The sequence below is a fragment of the Saprolegnia parasitica genome (genome assembly GCF_000151545.1).
Source record: "Saprolegnia parasitica CBS 223.65 unplaced genomic scaffold supercont2.4, whole genome shotgun sequence".
Taxonomy (NCBI): domain Eukaryota; phylum Oomycota; class Saprolegniomycetes; order Saprolegniales; family Saprolegniaceae; genus Saprolegnia; species Saprolegnia parasitica.
This window is the reverse complement of record NW_012156398.1, coordinates 177,850-198,194: the sequence shown is the minus strand read 5'-3', so window position 1 is coordinate 198,194 and position 20,345 is coordinate 177,850. Positions and strand designations below refer to the sequence as shown.

General features: G+C 59.0%; 7 protein-coding genes and 1 pseudogene across 8 annotated transcripts; 3 read left to right on the top strand and 5 right to left on the bottom strand.

The window, feature by feature from the left end:
• Positions 1 to 73: 73 nt before the first annotated feature.
• On the bottom strand, positions 74 to 796 carry SPRG_19209 (hypothetical protein; the record flags this gene model as incomplete). Its single annotated transcript, XM_012340242.1, has 1 exon — positions 74 to 796. One exon carries the CDS (start codon positions 794 to 796, stop codon positions 74 to 76), a length of 723 nt encoding a protein of 240 aa, XP_012195632.1.
• Positions 797 to 1,795: 999 nt separating this feature from the next.
• On the bottom strand, positions 1,796 to 2,269 carry SPRG_19208 (hypothetical protein; the record flags this gene model as incomplete). Its single annotated transcript, XM_012340241.1, has 1 exon — positions 1,796 to 2,269. One exon carries the CDS (start codon positions 2,267 to 2,269, stop codon positions 1,796 to 1,798), a length of 474 nt encoding a protein of 157 aa, XP_012195631.1.
• A 680-nt stretch (positions 2,270 to 2,949) lies between these two features.
• SPRG_01598 (hypothetical protein) lies at positions 2,950 to 3,935 on the bottom strand (annotated as a pseudogene; the record flags this gene model as incomplete). The annotated part of the gene is made up of 1 exon: positions 2,950 to 3,935.
• A 977-nt stretch (positions 3,936 to 4,912) lies between these two features.
• On the bottom strand, positions 4,913 to 6,298 carry SPRG_19207 (hypothetical protein; the record flags this gene model as incomplete). Its single annotated transcript, XM_012340240.1, has 1 exon — positions 4,913 to 6,298. The coding sequence occupies one exon, from the start codon at positions 6,296 to 6,298 to the stop codon at positions 4,913 to 4,915; it is 1,386 nt and encodes a 461-aa protein (XP_012195630.1).
• A 536-nt stretch (positions 6,299 to 6,834) lies between these two features.
• Positions 6,835 to 8,232, bottom strand: SPRG_19206 (hypothetical protein; the record flags this gene model as incomplete). The annotated part of the gene is made up of 1 exon (XM_012340239.1): positions 6,835 to 8,232. One exon carries the CDS (start codon positions 8,230 to 8,232, stop codon positions 6,835 to 6,837), a length of 1,398 nt encoding a protein of 465 aa, XP_012195629.1.
• Positions 8,233 to 9,491: 1,259 nt separating this feature from the next.
• On the top strand, positions 9,492 to 10,862 carry SPRG_19205 (hypothetical protein; the record flags this gene model as incomplete). Its single annotated transcript, XM_012340238.1, has 1 exon — positions 9,492 to 10,862. One exon carries the CDS (start codon positions 9,492 to 9,494, stop codon positions 10,860 to 10,862), a length of 1,371 nt encoding a protein of 456 aa, XP_012195628.1.
• A 357-nt stretch (positions 10,863 to 11,219) lies between these two features.
• SPRG_19204 (hypothetical protein) lies at positions 11,220 to 13,968 on the top strand (the record flags this gene model as incomplete). Its single annotated transcript, XM_012340237.1, has 7 exons — positions 11,220 to 11,550; positions 11,595 to 11,777; positions 11,819 to 12,096; positions 12,198 to 12,344; positions 12,393 to 12,554; positions 12,607 to 13,007; positions 13,059 to 13,968. The coding sequence occupies 7 exons, from the start codon at positions 11,220 to 11,222 to the stop codon at positions 13,966 to 13,968; spliced, it is 2,412 nt and encodes an 803-aa protein (XP_012195627.1).
• A 1,096-nt stretch (positions 13,969 to 15,064) lies between these two features.
• Positions 15,065 to 20,283, top strand: SPRG_22089 (hypothetical protein; the record flags this gene model as incomplete). The annotated part of the gene is made up of 3 exons (XM_012340377.1): positions 15,065 to 17,177; positions 17,442 to 20,008; positions 20,152 to 20,283. The coding sequence occupies 3 exons, from the start codon at positions 15,065 to 15,067 to the stop codon at positions 20,281 to 20,283; spliced, it is 4,812 nt and encodes a 1,603-aa protein (XP_012195767.1).
• Between the last annotated feature and the right edge of the window lie 62 nt (positions 20,284 to 20,345).

Sequence of the window (20,345 nt, the reverse complement as noted above, 5' to 3'; positions counted from 1 at the left end):
GCCAATTTGACCTACCTCGCTTGTACTACGCGATTACGTTTGCATCAAATATATATGTCGACTTATGGGCGCTCTAACCGACTTGGTGGGATCGCGCAATCCGATACAAGCAAATCTCCTCGGGGTACGGGACGAGAGTCGCGTAGCGGGCATACTCGAGCGAAATACCGTGGCAGTGCAGGCCTTGTCCTTCGAGTTGCTTGATAAAGTCGGCCTCCATGGCCGCGTTGCGCGTCTCGTACGTCATGTACATGACGCTACTCGGTGTCGCCAGCAGCTGACAAATCGTCCGCACAAGCAGCGGAAACACACTTGCATTGTACAGAATGTCGGACGCAACAACGACGTCCGGCGACAGATCCGTCTCGGCGGCGCCCCACTGCAGCTCGCGCACGCGAGGGCGGCGGTCCGCGCTGAAGTTGAACTCGACGTTCTTTTGCAGCAGCGGGAGACAGTACGCTTGGTCCGTGAGCACGACGTCGGCGACACCGAGGGCCGAGAGCGTCATGCCCACGAGCCCGACGCCGGCGCCGAGTTCGACGGCCTGTCGCCATGGCTGCACGTGACCCTGCAGGTACTCGGCGAGCACGAGTGCAGCGTCCCAGACGCAGTGGCCGTGCGACGCGACGGCGGGCTTCTCGGCCGTGCAGAGACTGCGGTCCTGGATCGCTGTGAGACGCTTGACGAGGTTGCCGGCTCGGACGGAGTACTGGAACGCAGGCGCCGACTCGCGCTCCCAGAGCTCCATCTCGGCCACGTCGACGGCCGCCAGCGCCGGCGGAGGGACTTGCACCATGAGAATCGGGCAATGGGATTGGCGTCGATACACTCCTGTATCCGGATGAAACAATGGTTGTCCGCTAAAGTGCGAGGCGTAACCGCCAATCAACCGACTCTGCCACTCGTCTCGCGATGCAATTGGTCGCGGCGTACGATCCAGGAACCGATTGGTTCCTGCTCCATCATATGCCATGTACAGATTGTCATCTAAATGAGGACAATTCCCACCTCGACTGCACAGCGGGGATAGCAGGGTGGTGTCGCGTCTCGCCAGATCATTGGCCAATATATTCAGCAGGTCCAACACAGTTACATTGACGAAGCCGTGGCAACGGTGACGCGATCGACCACGAATATGGACGAGTTGTCCACATTTCGAACAGGATGGACTAGCCTTGTCCGTAGCGAATCGGTAGTCAACACAGCAGTGCTGGCGGTAAGCTCAATGCAGGAAGCTTGCCGCATACGCGCAGTACCGGTATATTGGCTTGGTCCATCTTCAGTCATCAGGGTCTCTGTAGATGACTGGGTATCTTGATGGTCGCTGGTTTGCGAATCACCCGACGCGGGCTCTTCATGCGTGGACTCGACGAAGACCTATTAGCTTCTCTTCCGTGTAGGAAGATCCAAGACACGATCCTTTGCGTTCGCGCTATGAAAGCAGCCACGTCGAAGAGCACACAGTAGGATGACAGTACTCTCTTCGTCCACGCCACTCCACCATTCGTCAGCAATTGGACGAGCGAGCTCCCAGCGACCTCAATAAATGTGGATTGACGCGCCTAAGCGTCCTCCACCTTGTAGACGACCAAGATGACATTCTACAATGCTAGCGCTGTCATTTTGACGTGTACTCAAAAGCCTTTCGGCACATTAAATCCCGAAAGGTTACATTGCCAAGCAGTGGGCGCATCCGATGCATGTGGGCCTAAGCGCCGAGGCGAGCGCATGCGATCACTTCGTGCATCAAGGCAAGGCAGAACGGGCTGGCGGTGACGCGAAAGAGGATATGCAATTACACGGAGGGCTGGAACGTACTGTACGACACGACGGGGGTCTCGTTCGCCTCTTGTGGCTTGCTAAAGTACGTCGTCGGGTCTTGATCGACCGTGATGCTCGTCGCGAGAAAGCCATTGGGGTACCGGAGGCCGTACCCGAGCGAACGCTCCCAGCCAATGTGCGCCATCCAGATGAGCCCTGCGTAGGCCACGCCTACTGGCGACGACGGCAGCGCCGCGTAGATCGCGAGCACGATGAGCGGGCCCACGAGCGTGTGCGAGAGGTTGTAGACGCTCGCGCCGAGCCAGTTGCCGCCGACGTAGGCGACCGAGAAGAGGTCGCCGGCGAAGAAGCCGCATGCAAAGACGATCCAATTGCCTTCGAGTCGCGCGTAGCCCACGAGGCAGGCAACGAGGAGGAAGAGGCCTTCGAGCTGGAGCAGGACGCGGACCATGCCTGTGGCTGGCGGCGGGCAGCTCGGCTCGGCCATGCTCGCGTTGTTGTGCTGGACTGCCACTGGCACCAAATGGACCTCCGATGTTTCGGCACATGCCATATTTACTATTTTCGGCACATGTCGATCTTGCCTCTCAAGGTCCAGTGGCATCATCATGCTCATGCACTCATGGTCGTCGACGCAACGAGCCGCTTCTTAGTAGCACTTGGTCACCGCCACGAACGCAATACCAAGGACTCTTCAGAGACGCGGCGTGGACGGAACCGAGAGCCCACTTGAGCGGTTGGTCATTGCACCAAGCTGCTAGCAGCTTCCGCTCCAAGCGCAATGCAGCGACGCGTCGTAGCCCATCTACCAGCGTCAGCCAGCGACCCATCGACGCAAAGGTCAATGAACCGCGGTGTGCTGTGTCGGTATATAAGTATACCACCGTTCGAATCGACGAGCTATCCTTCGTCGACCGGTCATCTCCGAGTCGGTGCAAATGGCAGTGTTTAGCTCTGTTGCTGCATGTCTGCTCCCTGTGCAGCACCAACGCCTAGGGTGGCGGGCACCTGTAGCATCTTTAAAAAAGGCAATCACTAGGTACCAGGAGCTTACTGCCCTGTCTCGAGGCTTTGAGGTCCGATTTGAAGCTATCCTAGAGAGGTTGCAGTATGCAACGCTTGACGATGGAGAGGAAAGACAAAAGACAGAAGTAGTTAGACGCACGTTTAGCTCGAGTGCTCGAGGATCGTGAGGAGGAGGTTGCGGAGGTCGCCCGACGTCTCGCCATAGATGCGGTCACGGAGCGACGTGTTGTACTTGGACTGGTACGCCTGCTTGACTTGGGAAGGAGGTGCTGGTAGCGGACGATGGCGCACGCGAGGCCATACTCGTCGGTGCCAATGCCCTTCATCGTGCGCTCAATCTGGACCGCGATCGTCTCGATCGGGTGGAGGATCATGCCGATGTGGTAGAGGAGCGCGTCCTCCGACTTGCCGCCGAACTCCTTCTCGATCGCACGCTCGAGGCTGTTGCCGTGCTTGGCGACATAGGCCGCGTTGACGGTGGCCATGAACTGGGCCGGGATCGAGCAGAGCGTGTTGCAGAAGCCGCTTTCATCCGTGCCCCACTTGCCCTCGCCGGCCTTGTAGATGGCCTCGGCGAACTCCTGGGCCTTGGCCTGCGTGTGGATGCTCGGGTTGTACGGCTGCGCCATCTGGTTGACGATTGCGAGGAAGAACGTCTTGAGATCACCGCCGAGGTCATCGGCGAGGACAACGACCATGTCGTTCTGGTAGTTCTTGAAGAAGGCCTTCTTGAGGATGTTGATTTCCTCGTTCGTGCGGCCGCCAAGCACCGGGTACAAAAGCTTCTCGGTGGTGCCGGCGCCCTTGGTCGCGTCGCGGATGATCATGGCCTCGGCCTCCTCGAGCGGCTGCGCAAGGAGCTGGAGGAGCTTGCCATAGTCGCCCGACGTCTCGCGCTTGAGCTCGTCGTACAGCGACTTGTTGTGGAGCTCCGGGTAGCGAAGCGAGATAAGGTGGCGCTCGGCGGCCGTCTTGGTGCCAATGAGCTTCGAGAGGCGGTCCTCGTCCGTGCCGAAGCCGGCGCAGGCCGAGTAGATCTCGTTGCACCAGTTGTCGATCTGAAGGTTCTGGTGGGCGATGGCGGCGCCGTTGTTCATGTCGTGGGTCTGCTGCGGGTAGAGGTTCATGGTGCGCGAAGGAGGCAAATTCCAAAATGAGCTTTGGCCGAATAGCCGAGCCGCCCGCGATTCAGCAACCAACTGGTCGAACAGATGGTTCTCGAAGCCGCCGGCTGTGCTGCTGCACACTGCCGTTGGCTTGTGACCTCGCCGACGGCGCATCCTTCTTCTTGCAGCGCTGAAACACAGAGATGGTCTCAAGAGCCCGAGCGGTCGGCCGAGCCGCCGACAAGGCCGTCGTTCAGGGCGCCTTTTTGAAGCGACCTATCGCTCTCAGAGCGGGGACATGGGCGAGTGTTTCGTCCCCATGCAACGACAGCCTGCGCCGCGGCATCTATGCGGCGGCCGCCCGCCGGCTGACTAGCTGGGCTGTGCTACTCTTCCTCCCCTCGCGTGCGCAGCTGGGCGCCACGTCACTCGACCAGCAATAAGCTGGTCGGATCCGCTCTCTTCTTCGCCTGAAACGAAGTTCGTAGAATCCGTCCGATACAAATGTGTAGTACGCGACAGGCGGCGGGTGCCATGCGATCGAAGTTGAAGCTGGCGACCAAGATGGGCAGCCGAGGATGATCGGCGGCGCTGAATTCGCGCGGGGGAAACGAAGAGAGACGTCCGCGGGCACTGACTGCGCCGCGTGTTGGTTGTCTATCCCAACAACCTTCGCATTGCCAAAGAAGGGGCGGTCGGCCGCTTGGACATACCGGTAGAATCGGCGTCATGTCGCGGCAGGTGCAATCGAACCCGCGCACAGTGATAGCAGGATGAAGGATTTCCACGGACACGCGTCAGCCGGATTCGAAGCAGCCCACCACGCACGCCAGAGCCGCAGTCGCCATCCTCCTCTCGCAAACACGACGTGCGTCATGACGGGCTCAGTGGAAGCATGATCGTCGACATGGCTATTGCCGGTAGCAGGATGCACGTGTCGGTGTGGTATCTTTGATTCCATTCAAGGTTATCGAGGTGTGGCCGGTCGAGCTATAGTATCAGGCTTGGCCGACCATTTGAGCGTACTGCAGCGTCTGGATCGTCTGGGTCGTGTGCGCGCTCGACGGCGACAGCGTTGCAATCATGCGCGTCGTCGAGCCTGCCGACCGGAGGTGGTCCCGGAGCACCATGGTGAGCTTGGAGGATCGATACGTGGTGCCACTGGCGAGGCCCTTGGCTTGGGCGCGGAAGCAGCTTTGGAGGGCGCTGAGCGACTTGTTGATTTCGCGACACTCGTTTTGCTCGGTCTCGCTCTTGACGATGCCGTCGCTGGCGCTGCCCGCGTACTCGGAGCCAGCGAGGTCGACAAAGAGAAGGGCGCCGCCGACTTCGTTCTCTTGGCGATGCAGCTCCTGGATGGCTGCGAGCATGTCTTGCATTTCATCTTGCTTGGCGAGGAAGCGCGTGTTGAGCTCGTCGAGCGTTGCGACCTCGTCCGGCGTCGGGCTCGTAGCGTTCGGCTTGCGGACCCACTTGCCCTCGAGCTTGTCGTGTTGCCGGAGGAAGATGGCCATGTCGAGCGAGTCTCGTGTGTGCCCGATGGACGTCGTCTCGGCCTGCATCAGCGCCAATGCACTGCGCATGCCAAGGAGGCGGTCCGTGACAATCTCGACTTCCAGCACTGCGTGCGACCGCGAGCTCTGCGCATGCACGTTCGAGTTGCCCGTCTTGCGCGTCGCGAGACCGTCGGCAACAATGGCCGTGAGATCGTCGAGGCTCGACGCTGCCTTGGTCGTCGACGACGACGTGTACACAAGTCCGTCGTCGCCCGTGGTCGTCGCACTGCGGATGTGCACCTTTCCCAGCTCATCCTCGCGCACAAAGCACTTGGCGCGGTCGTTCAGGAGGTCGTACACGTCGCCGTTGTAGATCTCGTTGAAGCGCACTTGCACGTGGAGTCGGTCCGCGTCCACGTCGATGAGCTCGTTGGCCGCGGCGATGGCTGCAAAGAGTGCGTGGGATGCGAGACGGTACAAGCCAGGCTCGTCGTTGTAGCCAAGGATAGTGTGGGTTTTGCCCGACCCGGTGTGGCCATAGGCAAAGCAGCAGGCGGCGCGGCCGGCGAGGGCTTCGTCGACGAGCGGCGCGACGACAGCGGCGTAGATGTCGGCGTTGGTGGACGCTTCGCGGAACGTACCGCTGAGACCACGGAACGTGCGCGACTTGACGGGTTGCGATTTCGGCACGACGAGGCCGTCGAGGACCTCGACGAATTCAATGTCATCGTTCGGGCAGTGGGGTGTTGTCAGTGTGAGCTGCGACGGCGCCAACGTCTCGAGGGTCAGGAGTGCGTCCGAGGCTTCCGATGGGACGACAGGGCGGATGCGTAGGAAGACCTTGACGCGTGGCGACCGGAGCGCAGACTTCTTGGCAGGCGATGGCATCTTTTGAAATGACATAGCGCAGCGAGCAACGGGAAACTTCGATGCGCCAATCACAGCGCAGGATGCGTGTGATGAGTGCCACGAGATGGTTCTAATCAACGCAACAGCCAATGAAAACGCCGAAAAGAGGGGGTTTGTAGCCAATCAAAGCCGTCGATACTCGATCTTCAGAGCTACGACACCCAAGTTGTTGGTAGCGTTGTGGCCATCGGTACCCCACTACACGGTCTGCTACAGGCACGGAAAGCTGTCGGGAGCCTTTTGCCACGCACTCGACGCTCCTACCGTCGAAGCGGGTCACTCATAGCTGGGTATTACTCCATACTGCGTGTGAGCAGTTGGGATAGGGCTGATCGACGTGAGCGCAGTAGAATGAGATCGTGCCTCTCCTGTATTTCATAAATGACATGTTTGTTGCTTGGCGACGTCTGGGACACTGCGACACGAGAGCCAAGTCGCTCGACACATGTCACAACCTGTAGAACAGTGTACTCGGACCCATCCAGTGCTTTTACAAGACAACATTTATACGAAATCTACACTTGGCCGACCAGTTGTGCGTACTGCAGCGTCTGGATCGTCTGGGTCGTGTGCGCGCTCGACGGCGACAGCGTTGCAATCATGCGCGTCGTCGAGCCTGCCGACCGGAGGTGGTCCCGGAGCACCATGGTGAGCTTGGAGGATCGATACGTGGTGCCACTGGCGAGGCCCTTGGCTTGGGCGCGGAAGCAGCTTTGGAGGGCGCTGAGCGACTTGTTGATTTCGCGACACTCGTTTTGCTCGGTCTCGCTCTTGACGATGCCGTCGCTGGTGCGACCCGCATGCTCCGATCCAGCGAGGTCCACAAAGATCAAGGCACCCCCAAGGGCGTTCGCCTGCGCCTTGAGCTCATTCGAGGCTTCTCGTAGGTGCGACGCACGCTCCTTATGCGCCTTGACTTCTTTGGCCAACGCCCGGAGGAGGTCGCACTCGTCGGTTGTGGCACCGACGGCGTCCGGCTTGCGCACCCACTTGCCCTCAACCTTGTCGTGCTGCCGCACAAAGATGCCCATCTCGAGCGAGTCGCGCTCATGGCCGACGCGGGTGGTGTTTGCCAGTGCCGTCTCAAGCTCAGTCGCGAGCTGGAGTTGCGTGGTCGTGACAAGCTCAACTTCCAGCACTGCGTGCGACCGCGAGCTCTGCGCATGCACGTTCGAGTTGCCCGTCTTGCGCGTCGCGAGACCGTCGGCAACAATGGCCGTGAGATCGTCGAGGCTCGACGCTGCCTTGGTCGTCGACGACGACGTGTACACAAGTCCGTCGTCGCCCGTGGTCGTCGCACTGCGGATGTGCACCTTTCCCAGCTCATCCTCGCGCACAAAGCACTTGGCGCGGTCGTTCAGGAGGTCGTACACGTCGCCGTTGTAGATCTCGTTGAAGCGCACTTGCACGTGGAGTCGGTCCGCGTCCACGTCGATGAGCTCGTTGGCCGCGGCGATGGCTGCAAAGAGTGCGTGGGATGCGAGACGGTACAAGCCAGGCTCGTCGTTGTAGCCAAGGATAGTGTGGGTTTTGCCCGACCCGGTGTGGCCATAGGCAAAGCAGCAGGCGGCGCGGCCGGCGAGGGCTTCGTCGACGAGCGGCGCGACGACAGCGGCGTAGATGTCGGCGTTGGTGGACGCTTCGCGGAACGTACCGCTGAGGCCGCGGAATGTGCGCGTCCGCTTCGGCTTGGACTTGGGCACCATGATGCCATCGAGGACCTCGACGAATTCAATGTCGTCATTGGGCGTTGGCGGCGTCGTCAGAGTGAGCTGCGACGGGTCGGGCTCCGTAAGCGAGAGCGGGGCGTCCTTGCGCTCGACCTCGGACGCCACCATCGGGCGCACGCGCAGGTAGACTTGGACACGCTTTGTTCTCTGGGCGCGGGGCTTCTTGGCGGCGATGGTAGTCATGGGCGAAATATAAAATGCGCTGGTGACGACGACGACGTGATGGACAGAATGTTGGTGCGGGAATGATGGCGCCTCGGAACCATACGACTTGACCCATTCGACGTCAATGCTTGTCCTTGGCACGAACACTCTTGAGGCTTTCGGAGCCATTGCTTGCATTTGCGTTTGTTGTCTGCGGTCGTACAAGGTGCTGGGTGTATAGTGCCAGGGTGGGATCGGTGCTTGACGAACGGCTTACGCAATCAAGCATATGTCATGTACTTGCACAGTAATACAGTACATGTACTCGTATGCTACCTTGATTGAGTCGATCTGGCCATCGAAATGTAGTTTGTACCGCCGCCCATTCAGATGATGGCCCGCTGCGTGGCCCGCAATTGTGGATGCCACCGCGCGCCGTCACCATCAAGAGTCGGCTGTTGGGCATGCCACTTGTCTTTGGCACGAGATTAGCGTAGGCAGTGCCGTCACAACGTGCATCCAACGCAGGCTCCGTGTGAGGCGTGGATTGCTGGGAGGCTAGCTAGGATTGTTTCGAGTGAAAGCGACGCTGGACGCGTGGGGATGACATACAAAAGTGTCATTGTATACCGGGTGCAAGGCAATGGAAACGGAAAGCGGTCGATTCTCAACACGCTCAATGTCGCGTTTCAGATACAACGAATCCGCTGTCACAAATGCAGAGCCTTGTGTATCGTTGGGCTGTAAATCCGACCTCGCTATGTGCGATGTTTCTAGCGCTCTACTCGAGGCAGAAGCTGCAAAAAGTTCCGAAATCCTGCTCGTCCACCTACACTACGCATTCGGTTGCCTTCGTCCCTCACTATCAATTTCGCTGAAGGCTCCTAGCTTGAATCACCTTGCGCGTGCGGCCGATGGGACCCGTCGCTGGCGACCGCCCAAGATCTTTTATTCTCCAATCACCGCCGTTTCTGGATAGGAATGCATGCGTGTAACCATCATTCCGTTCTATCAATAGAACCTATAAATAGTGTTAGTACGCGAGCTACGTGTCCACGAAACTCGCCATGCCTTCACATAGACAGCCCTATCTCACGTGCAGCACACAACCTCGCTCCTGGCATACGCTCGTGTAAACAATAGTCGAACGAAACTACTCCCTACAGTCTTTTTGATACCGCGTCGGTTTCCTGTATCCAACGATCGCACCGGGAACAAGAGGTGCACTGAAATAGTGTATCCTAGAAGCACACTATTTCAAGGTTTCGATCCCCAGAGCTCAGTGCGCAAGAAGCGAAATGAAGGGAAAGGCCAAGCGCGTCGACGTGCATGTTCGCATCCGCCCGCTTGTCGGCGACGAGGTCGACCGAGGCGATGAAGAGCTGGTCTTTGAGACGCCGGCGCCGTCGACGCTGGTCGTCGAGGCGCCCAAGACTGACGCGGACGACGTCGACTACGTCGAGGTGCTTGGCTTCACCGTGCCCAAGTCCAAGCCGAAGCGGCGCAAGACGTACCGGTACTTTGCCTCGATCCAGCGCAACACGACCAACGACGAGTTCTTCGAGGCCGCGGTGGGCCCGCTCGTGGCGACGGCGCTCGACGGGCGCACGGCGTGTGTCTTTGCCTATGGCCACACGGGCTCGGGCAAGACGCATACGATCCTCGGCTACGGCGACGAGCGGGGCATGTACGACCTATCAACGGTCCAGCTCTTTGGCGCGCTCGACGAGCTCAACGAACGCAACACAGATCCACAAGATGTGCTCAAGGTCCAAGTCCGCTTCAACGAGATCTACAACGGCGAAGTCTACGACCTCCTCAACGACTCGGCAAAGTGCTTTGTACGCGAAGACGCGCATGGCAAGATCCAGATCCGCGGCGAGCTCGTGACGGACGACGAGACGGGCTTGGTCAAGCCGTCCTCGAGCGCGACCCGCGTCGCGACGACGGCTGGCGAGCTATGGGACGTGGTCCAGCTTGGCATGCGCGCGCGCTCGACCGGTAACTCGAACGTCCACCGTGCGAGCTCCCGATCGCACGCGCTTCTCGAGCTCGAGATCGTTACGGATCGCATTCTTCGCCTTCGCGCGCACGTGATCGAAGTCGAAGCCGCCCTCACGCGCGTCGGCCACGAACGCGACACGTTGGAGATGGATATCTTTGTACGCCAGCACGATAAAGTCGAGGGCAAGTGGGTCAAGAAGGCCGATGCACGCGGCGCATCGCAGGACGAGTGCTCGCTCCTCCTCGACCTCCGCAAGGAACTCGTCCAGCTCGACAAGGCGATCGAGGCCGCGCATGGCGCCGTGGCCGCGGCGCAGGCGGCGGGCGCAATGGGCCTCGGCGGCACGCTCGTCTTTGTCGATCTCGCGGGCTCGGAGCACGCCGGCAGCGCATCGGACGGCATCACCAAGAGCGATTCGGAGCAGCAAGAGTGCCGGGAAATCAACAAGTCGCTAAGCGCGCTCAAGGCGTGCTTTCGGTCGCAGGCCAAGAGCCTCTCCGGCACGAGCTGCTACCGCAACGCCAAGCTGACGCTACTGCTCCGTGACCACTTTCGTACGGCGCAGTCCAAAACGATGATGGTGGGCACGATCTCGCCCTCGAGCGTCCACGCGATGCAGACTACGCACACGCTTCAATACGCCCAGCTCGTCGGCGAGCCCTAGCATCGTGCCACGTCATGGCGGGCTGCTTTTTTATATTGTATCCAATCGCATTCAAACGGCAAGCTTGTTTCTTTTTAGATTAAATGGGATGCCGATTTAAATTCGGCATGTGCCGAGCCGACAGCATGGTACGACGTGCTACGCCCTTGGACCAGCTCCTTGGACCCTGTGCGCCAGTTATAGTATCTGTAGTAGTACCACATGCTTACTCTTACACAGGTCGTTTACTCTCCTGCACCGACGAGGGTATACAAGTCTGTACAAGATGTGCCACCTGTGCGCGGTTGGCGGCGCTGATGCCGAATTTGAGCGAATGAGATGCCGAATGCTACAATCCGTGACACCACCGCGGGCAAGATGACGGCGCAGCGCTGGCAGGGCTCGCGCAGTGACTACGCGCGGGCAGACGCGATATCCACGACGCTCCAGCACAAGGTCTTTCACGACAACGTCACGCCGCACTGGTCGTCCGACAGCGCCCGCTTCTGGTACCTCCGGGCCATGCCGCCGCCGCAAGTGCCCGAGTTGCACTTTATCGATTGCCGCCATGGCGTGCGCTACGTCGACGCCGCGCGGCTCCAGCTCGCGATCGCGACGCACATGGGATTGCCCGAGGTGCAGCTCACGCGCGCGGCGTTCGTCGACGACATGGCCCATCTTGTGCGAGTGGCCGTCATGACGGTGTCCGGTACGCTGGCTCTTCATCCGCCCATCCTCATTTGGCGGCGGTAGGTCTGCGCTGGTTCCTCTGCGATGTACACTCGTACGATGCGGATATGGAGCCCACCGACGCGTCCAGCGACATCGCCTCCAAGGCCGAGGCCATGGTCTCGACGAACGGCGGGGCCGAGATCGACCTCGTGGTTGTCAACGCCTACAGCGCCCCGATCGTCATGCGCTGGGTCGACACGGACGGTATGACCACGCCACAAGGTCTGTGACGCGACGCGCGGTAGGCGAAACCCATGCGTACAGCGAGATCCGCCCGGGCGGCGAGGTCAAGCAGCATACGTACGAAGGCCACGTATGGCAACTCGTCCACGCCGAGAGCGATGCGATCCTTGCGTGGTATCGAGGCGCGGGCCATAGCGAGCGCATTGAACTTCAAGGGCCCGACGCCATCATCGCGTCCGAACTTGTCCCAGACGCTGCTACGCCCGACGACGCATTCAATGTCGTGGTCGATGGCGTCGGCCTGACGACGGATGGCAGCCCGCTCTTGCAGTACGACGACGTGACGATCTGTCCGCAAAAGCATTTGTCGCCTGCTTTCGCGTACACTACCCGGCGGTAGACACGACAAGTGCTCGCGAAGGCCTCATGCAGCGACGCTAGGCTCCGCGACAGCTCACGCTGCTTGAGATGGCGGCGCAAACGACCGACCCGCGAGCGATGCACGTCTCGGCGCGCGTTCAGACACACGAGTACCTCAAGCCGGGGGACCCTATGCCATACCGCGAGCCGCTATTGATCGAGATTGCCGTAGCTCCACATTGCATTTTTGGTCGAGACTGACATGCATGTGCGTAGACGAAGCGCGTCATCGTTGTTCAGTCCCCTGATCTCTTTGCTGCGAGCTATAGCAACGCGCAGTGGCATTGGCACCCGAGTGGGGACTGGGCCTTTTTTCTGCACGATGCGCGCGGCCACCAGTGCCAGCGGCTCATTGCCGTCCACGCCAGCACAGGACAGGTACTCTACCGCATCATAATTTTTCTATCACAGGTGGTCATGCCGTTCGTAGAGCAAAGTGCTACTGGAAGAGACCAGTGACACGTTTATTGACCACCCGCGCACGTACCTCAAGTACTTGCAGACGTCGAACGAGCTGCTCTGGTCGTCGGAGCGATCCGGCTACCGACATTTGTACCTCTACACGCTGCCGTCGCGCTTCCAGGAACTCGATCGTCTCTGCGGCTTCGCACTCACGCAAGGTCGGTTTGTTGTCTCGGGCGTTTCCGCAGTCGACGAGACGAATCGCACGGCGCTCCTCAGCGTCCGCGGCTTTGATGCTGACATGGACCCGTACTACGTCCAGTACGTGCGCCTCGACCTCTCGACGCGGGCGCTCACCCGTCTGACGACGGCCGATGCGACCCACGACCCACCTCACTTCTCGCCCGACAAGAGCGTCTACCTCGATCGGTGCGCATTTCACTGTACCCCTACCCCTACCCTACCCCTAATGCGATATAGGTACTCGCGCGTCGACTTGGCGCCGATCATCGAGCTGCGCCGCGCCGACGATGGCGCCCTCTTGTTGCACGTCGAGTCGGCCGACATTGCTGCGTTGGTTGCGACCGGGTGGCAGCCTCCGATGCGGTTCAACGCCGCGGGCCGCGACGGCACCACGCGCATTTATGGCATTGTGGTGGTACCGCTGATGACGACCGCGCCACCGTCCCGGCCGTTCCGTGTGATTGAGAAAATCTACGCGGGGCCACACGATGCGTTCGTCCCCAAGAGCTGGAACCTCTGCCTCGAGATGCGGGCGCTCGCAGAGCTCGGCTTTGCCGTCGTTCAGATCGACGGTATGGGCACGGCCCAGCGCTCGAAAGCGTTCCACGACGTTTGCTACCGCAACCTCCTCGACGCTGGGCTTCCCGACCGTGTTTGCTGGCTCATGGCCGTCGCTGCAAAGTGTCCGAGGCTGCTCGACGTCGTCTCTGGGGTTGGCATTTATGGCGGGTCGGCCGGTGGCCAGAGCGCAGTCGCCGCCTTGTTGTTGCACGGCGACGTGTACCGTGTGGCCGCCGCCGACTGTGGCTGCCACGACAACCGCGTCGACAAGCTGTGGTGGAACGAGCTCTTCATGGGGTACCCCGTGACCGCGTGCTACGCGGCCAACGCCAACGCGACGCACGTTGCGCGCTTGGACTCGCGGCGCCAGAAGCTCCTCCTCACGGTGGGGCTTCTCGATACCAACGTCGACCCAGCGTCGACGTTTCAGCTGGCGCAGGCGCTCATGGACGCCGACAAGGACTTTGAGCTACTGCCGTTCCCGCGTCTCGGCCACGGCGCCGGCGACAGCGCCTACGGGAAGCGAAAACGCATGGACTTTTTTGTGCAGCACGTGCTCGGGACGGTGCCGCGCCATGACGATTAAACCTGCACACAGAGAGTCGCTAAGCGTTTGCCCGTTTTCGAGCCGAGGGGTAGGGTAATGAGGATTCAACGACCTGCAGAGTTGCAAGCACAAGAGAGGTTGCACTGTGGGTTGCACATACAAGTGCAATCAATACAAGCGACGATGAAGGCACTTGGGCTGCGTTGGAATCGGCCCTCGAGAATATCATCATTCGAGTGCGAATGCATCCAGTTCGTGCCGTAAAAAGGTGCCGTTAGGGCCTGGCATGCGATGCAAGCCGTGGTTGCCTTTTCTCGCCAGTAAGGAATGCAGCAGAGATGGGTGTGAGGCGGCAACGATGGCAGGGCATTGAATATGTCGTACCAGTCTGCCTATAACTCGCCTTTTCGTCGTTGCTCAAGTGATCAACACCCTCTTGGAGAACGTCAAGCACGTCTTGCAACGGCACCCAGGGCGACCTTTAATTTGTCATTGCCCGATCGATGCCATTGGCAACGCCGCCCGATTGAGCGGCAGTCGAACACGCGCATTCAACTCGGCTTTTCTCGGCGTTGTGGGATCCTTGTGCCAGGGCTGACAGGGAAGATTCGTCCGATCTATATAGTTCGCAACTCTTGAAGATCACACACGACGTTGCTCTCTCTCGTGTCAATCATACAAACGACGCTTGACATAAGAGTACACAGTCCGCAACGCAAGCAGCGCGATCGCCGATATCTTCGCACAAGCTGCCACGTATTAGTATTACATCAGCCAATTGGACGCCGTTATTTGAATCCACAGTAGTACGTGCACTCATAATTCACAATTTGGGGCTTAGAGCAGTCGTATGTGTGGTGTGTCCTTCTTTGTGTATCAATTGAGGTTCGTGGCGCGGTCATCGACCCGCCGGAGGCTCACGGTCTCGTTCCCGCTTCCTCCCGAGCATCTCTCAGAGGCAAAGGGCACAGTTGGTTTCAGGAAGGATTCTGATTGGCGATTGAGCCCAAAAGAGTTCAAAGGGCGCCCAAACGAAACCACGGCTCCGACTCAGAATTCCAGCGCAGCACACGGAATGGTGTGGCACTCGACGTCGATCAAGCGCGTGCTTGGCCTCACGTATCTCGGCGCTTCCATGGGTGCGAGTCTCTATTTCCTCGATATTGTCGGTCCTGGCCTCTCTAACGATCTCTTCTGGCCCAACTTTGACCCAACGTCAGCCCAGACGTACCTCATCGACGTCTTCAACCGCCACCTCAGCACCACCAACGCCTCGGAGATCGACCTCTTCGACCCGAGCCAAGCCATTCACAAGACATACGGTCTACCATCAACAACAGCATTTGCGAAGCCCACGTATCCTCGTATGCGAACGCTGGTCGAGTACACGTCGGTGGCCGATGCGATCATTGGTTTTCAGTCGCTCGACCCTGGCTACGTCTTTAGTCTCATGACGTTGTACTGCTGGGCGGACTTTGAGAAGCGCTGGGAGCTGGCTCATACAGCAGCCCGTCAAGCACGATGCGCCTCTGGGATGACGGACAATGGCGCCGTGTACCTCGAGGCATACCTTCGCAACGTCCACTGGGATGCGTGGTATGCTGTCTATGGTGCCAGCGTCGATGCTGCGGTCGGCGACGCTATCGTGGTCACATCCGAGGGCCGTGACTGGTACAAGAGTCTCCAGAACGCGTACCAGTCTCTAGACGATGAAGAAGCGTACTGGAAGTCGTACCAGATTTCGCACTTTCAGCTGCAGTGGAGCAACGATGTTCAGTTTGGTGTTCAAGAGTCGATTTCGATTGTCAACGCCTTTGGCTGGCGACAAGATCTGACGATTCAGTCGATTGCATTTGCAAAACGGGGCTCCAAGTGGACGACCTTCGTGCTCAACTGGGCGTTTTTCGACGATCTCTGGGGCTCAGCCGTCACCAACGGTAGTCTCGTGCGCAGCGCACCAGACTTTATGGGTGATGGAACCATGGAGATGCTTCTCAACCTCTATCCGTTCACGCCAGCGAGCGTCGTCATCCACAACACACTCGGACCCTTTCCCAACATTGACATGATGCTCCTGGCACCACCATCACCACTTATAGCTACCTTTCGCAGCATACAAGCCGCACTCATCTTGGGTCTTCAAGCCGACTTGACTCTTTTACGTCTCTACTCGGTCTTGCCAGCGCCACTCCTAGATCCCGTGCCGCTGTCGTGGCAGAGATCCAACTGCACCTTCTTCGGGGGTAGTCCGCTCTGCCCGTTCGGCTCTGGTGCGACGTTTGTGCAGCCATCCTTTACCTTTGACGATACGTGCGGCAGTCAAGTGCCGAGCCGCCTCCTTGTGGAGCCTTCGCCAGCGGTGATTGCGGCAATGACCATGAAGCTGCTGCATCAATCCGATCGTAGCAGCTGCGCACCTTGCAGCTCTGCGACCACCGACGTCTGCAACCTACTCGTCACCCAAGCGACAACCATTGCCCATCAATTGCTGACCAACGCTACGCTATCTAGTCTCTTGACGCCAATGGTCCAAGCTGCTGCTCATGCCACCCAACATCTCAACGTGGAGATCATCCAGTTTGCACTGACACCTACTGGCAACACGACCGTCTTGCGCCAGCCGCTGCTCGGGGATGACACGTGGTCGTTCATGGGCTACGTGGCGCTGCACGAGTGGGTCCGTGGCTACCGAGAGGTCGTCTCGTTCCAAGGTGACGCCGCGACGTTCAACTTGATGTCGGAGCGCATCGAGCCGATTCCGTTTCGCGCCAAAACGATCGAAGTGCCTAAAAGCACGTGCAACTACCTCTACAGCATCGCCATCGTAACATCGGTCGTGCTGGTGGGCGTGGCTTGCATCACGGCAGCGTACGCGGTTTTCCAGCCATCTCAAGGTGCCGACGGTCTCCATCTCTTGATGTACAACCGTGTCGCTGGGCTTGTGTGGATTGGTCGACCTCTGCTGCTGCTCCGTGCGGCCGCTGCCATCACCATGCTGAGTACAACGTCGCTGGACTTTCTCAATGACGATGGCGTGGCAAGCTTCCGCTTTGTGCCTCGTCCGTTGATGCACATTGGGGTTCTCGCAGGCGAAGCCACGTGGGTGACGTATGTCCTCAACGACATTTTGCTAGTCGTCGCCAACCAGAACTCACGGTGGGCAGCGCCCCTAAGCAGCTCATTAGTCTGGCTCAGCCTTTTCGCACTTGAGTGTCTCAACCCGATTCAAGCCACCGCTGCAATCGATCGTGAGTGCACGCGAGTCAATATGGATACTATGGTGACATGCCGCAGCGGCGTCGTCCACCTCGGCTCTCGAGACCGCGCGTGGCTCATTTTTCTCCTCAGCACGGTGATCGCTCTTGGGGTGTATGTATTGGCCGGGGTCTCTGCGTTGCGGCATCGCCAGGAATCCGTTGTAAAGAATCTCAGGACACCGTACTTGGTCTCGGCCGGCGCAGACGTCTTCTTGGCGCCGAGAGGGGATATTTGGTCCATGGATGGATCAACAGCTGTCATGAGCGGCTTCCTTCACGCACGCTTTGGATCGCAGCAGTTCATCTTTGACACAAAGCTCTGGAGCGGCTTTTACGCGAACAACATTGGACCGGCTCTCGCGATCAATCACAAGCACTGCGATTCCATTGGCGTCCGTCGTATCCCGGCAGTGGCCCGTTGCACTGCCCGGCTCAAAATCTCGTTGGGCCTCCTCTACCTCGCTGCGACCGTCGTAGGCAGTGTCTCGTATCTTCGGCTCTCAACAGTCAATCTGGCCAACGACCTGTGGTGGGCCACCTACAACACCACGGGAATGCAAACATTTCTTTCCAACTGGTTCAACCGACACCTCGCGATCCAGGCGACACAGCCATCGACACATTTAGATCAACCGAGATATGCCGATTGGACCGACTACTCTACCTCCAATGCGCTCGTTTCATATTCCCAAGTGTACGCAAGGCTCGTCCAGTACGAATCGGGCAGCGACCTTCCCATGATGATCCGAGGGCTTCGCTCCATGGACGCCTGCAACGCGCCGTGGATCGCTACCAGCTACTGCTGGCTCGACTTTGATCGACAAATTGAGATGGCCAACACACTCGCCCGTCAAGCTCGATGCAAACGCCAGTATCGTAGCAACGGCGCCGTCTACTTGGAGTCCATTTTGAGAAACGTCGACTGGCCCACTTTTGAGTCGTGCTGGAAAACGTCGTTTGAGATTGGGATCGCACGAGACATTGCCTCTGTCAAGCCCAACGGAGCTGCCTGGCTCACATCGCGAATCACTGGCGACCGTCTTCCCGTGGCGGATGAAGCCAAGCTGTGGCAATCAGTGGGTCTCTTGACGTATACGACGCAGTGGCAAAACTACAAGGCGCTCGGTCTCCACGACGTCTTCTCGATTGAGAATGCATTTGGTTTGAGATACGACATGACGCTGCAGTCCAAGAATGGTTCGTACCACACGGCCATGTCGACGTCGTGGAAGACGTACTGGACGTTTGCGAGCGATCTCTGGGCGATCGCCACCAATGGTTCTGGGATCGCCGGCAAGTCGCTCTTGCGGCAAAGTCCCCACTTTGCCTTTGCAAATATGTCCCTGGCATCTGTCATGGTCATGAATTTGACCCTCCAAGCCCCTCTCGACGGCGTATTGGCGACATTCCACAATGCCGCTGGCCCGTTTGGTGCCGTGGACATCTACCATGTACGGTGTCCGTCGTCGCTCGCGCTGCTGCTGCGCGATGTTCGTGAAGCGCTCGGTGTGATTCTTGCCAACACGAGCACTACCGCCCAGTTCGAGTACGCAAATCTCATTTTAATGAGCTCGATGAGTCCTGTCCCAAAACATCTGGATCGAAATACGTACGTCTGCGGAAGCGGCAACGTATTGTGTGGTCAAGTGCCTCGGGACCTGAACTTTTCGTATGGTCTTTGGCAGTTTGCCGGCGCCGATACCGCGTGCTACTCGAGCTTCAACGAGTGGATCTGGGTCTCGCCGATGCAAGCCATCTTTAGCGTCATTGGCGCTGGCATCCCACTAAACCCGACGACGTTGATTCCGCAGGCGTGCGCCGCCGAAGCGGTGGTGCCGACACAGTGCCTGGCTTTTCTTGAAAGTGTGTCTACCTTCGTCTCGAGGTTCTTTTCAACGAGCGCGCTACAAGCGTACCGATCTCGAGCGATAGGCGCCGAGGTTGATGCCATCGCAACGTCCGTTGGCTCTATGCAGTATGCCCGGCACGTGCCCACGCAGCGTCTCGAGCTCTTTCACCAAGTGCTCTTCGATCCATCCGATGCGACCATGATGTACGCAAGCTACGCTCTCGCCTACGACTGGGTCGTCGGAGAGCGTGAAGCTATAATGGTCGATGGCGACGCTGGCGCTGCTGGAGTCCTTGCAACAATGTCATTTGCGGCGTCCTTTGCCGCCAGCAGCATTGAGAGCCCGCGCAACGTGGCCACGTATCTGCGAGGGCTTTGCCAATATGTCTCGTTCGTACTCGTGGCACTCGCTTCGATCACCGTACTCTACACCCTTGTCGGTGGTAGCGCTGGTGAAGGGTCCAACCTTTTCCAGGTCAACCGCGTCGGTGGCATGGTCTGGGTTGGGCGGCCGCTGCTCTTGGCACGGAGCATCACTGCGCTCTGCATTCTGAGCACAGCGACGCTCCAGCTCAAGAAGATGGGCAAAACCACAATCTTGGTCCCGTCCCGCGACGACGTCTCTCCGGCCATTGTCGTTGTGACGCAGATCCTCGCAGCCGGCGAAGTCGGTTGGCTCGTCTACATCTTTGACGACATTTGCATGTCGTTTACGCGTGAACACAGTGCTGCTTATGCTACCAAGACAGCCCTCTTGGCCTGGCTCATTGTCGCCACTTTGAGCTTTACGAGCCCCGTCTCGCACAGCGCCACGATCCAGCGGTCGTGCACGCTGGTGGAAATGGACTTTGAGATGATGTGCCACAGCGGCGTCGTCGCCATTGGCTCCATTGCGCGCTTCTATCTGCTTGTTTGTATTGCGCTTGGCGGCTCGACGCTACTGTACACGATCGAGCGACTTCGGCGGCCCCGTGTGCCGCTAAACGAGCGCGACTCGCACCTCCTCTCGTGCAGCGCCAAGTACCTCTTTAAACGGAAGGCTGGGTTCACGATCGAATCTACTTTATCGATTTTGCGTCCGCGGCCTTGACGGGCCTCCTCGCCTGCCGCCACAAGGGCGACGTCTACGTCTTTGACATCAAGACGTGGCGCACGCTCGTGCTCACGCGCGACGAAATTCAAGTCACCACATCGTTTGATGTCGCCTCACAACCACGCCTCGCCCGAGCGCTTCCGCTGACCACGTAGAGGACCAACGACGCGTCATCATCAGTCCTTCTAATCGAGCGGCTTTTGTTTTCAATTGTTGG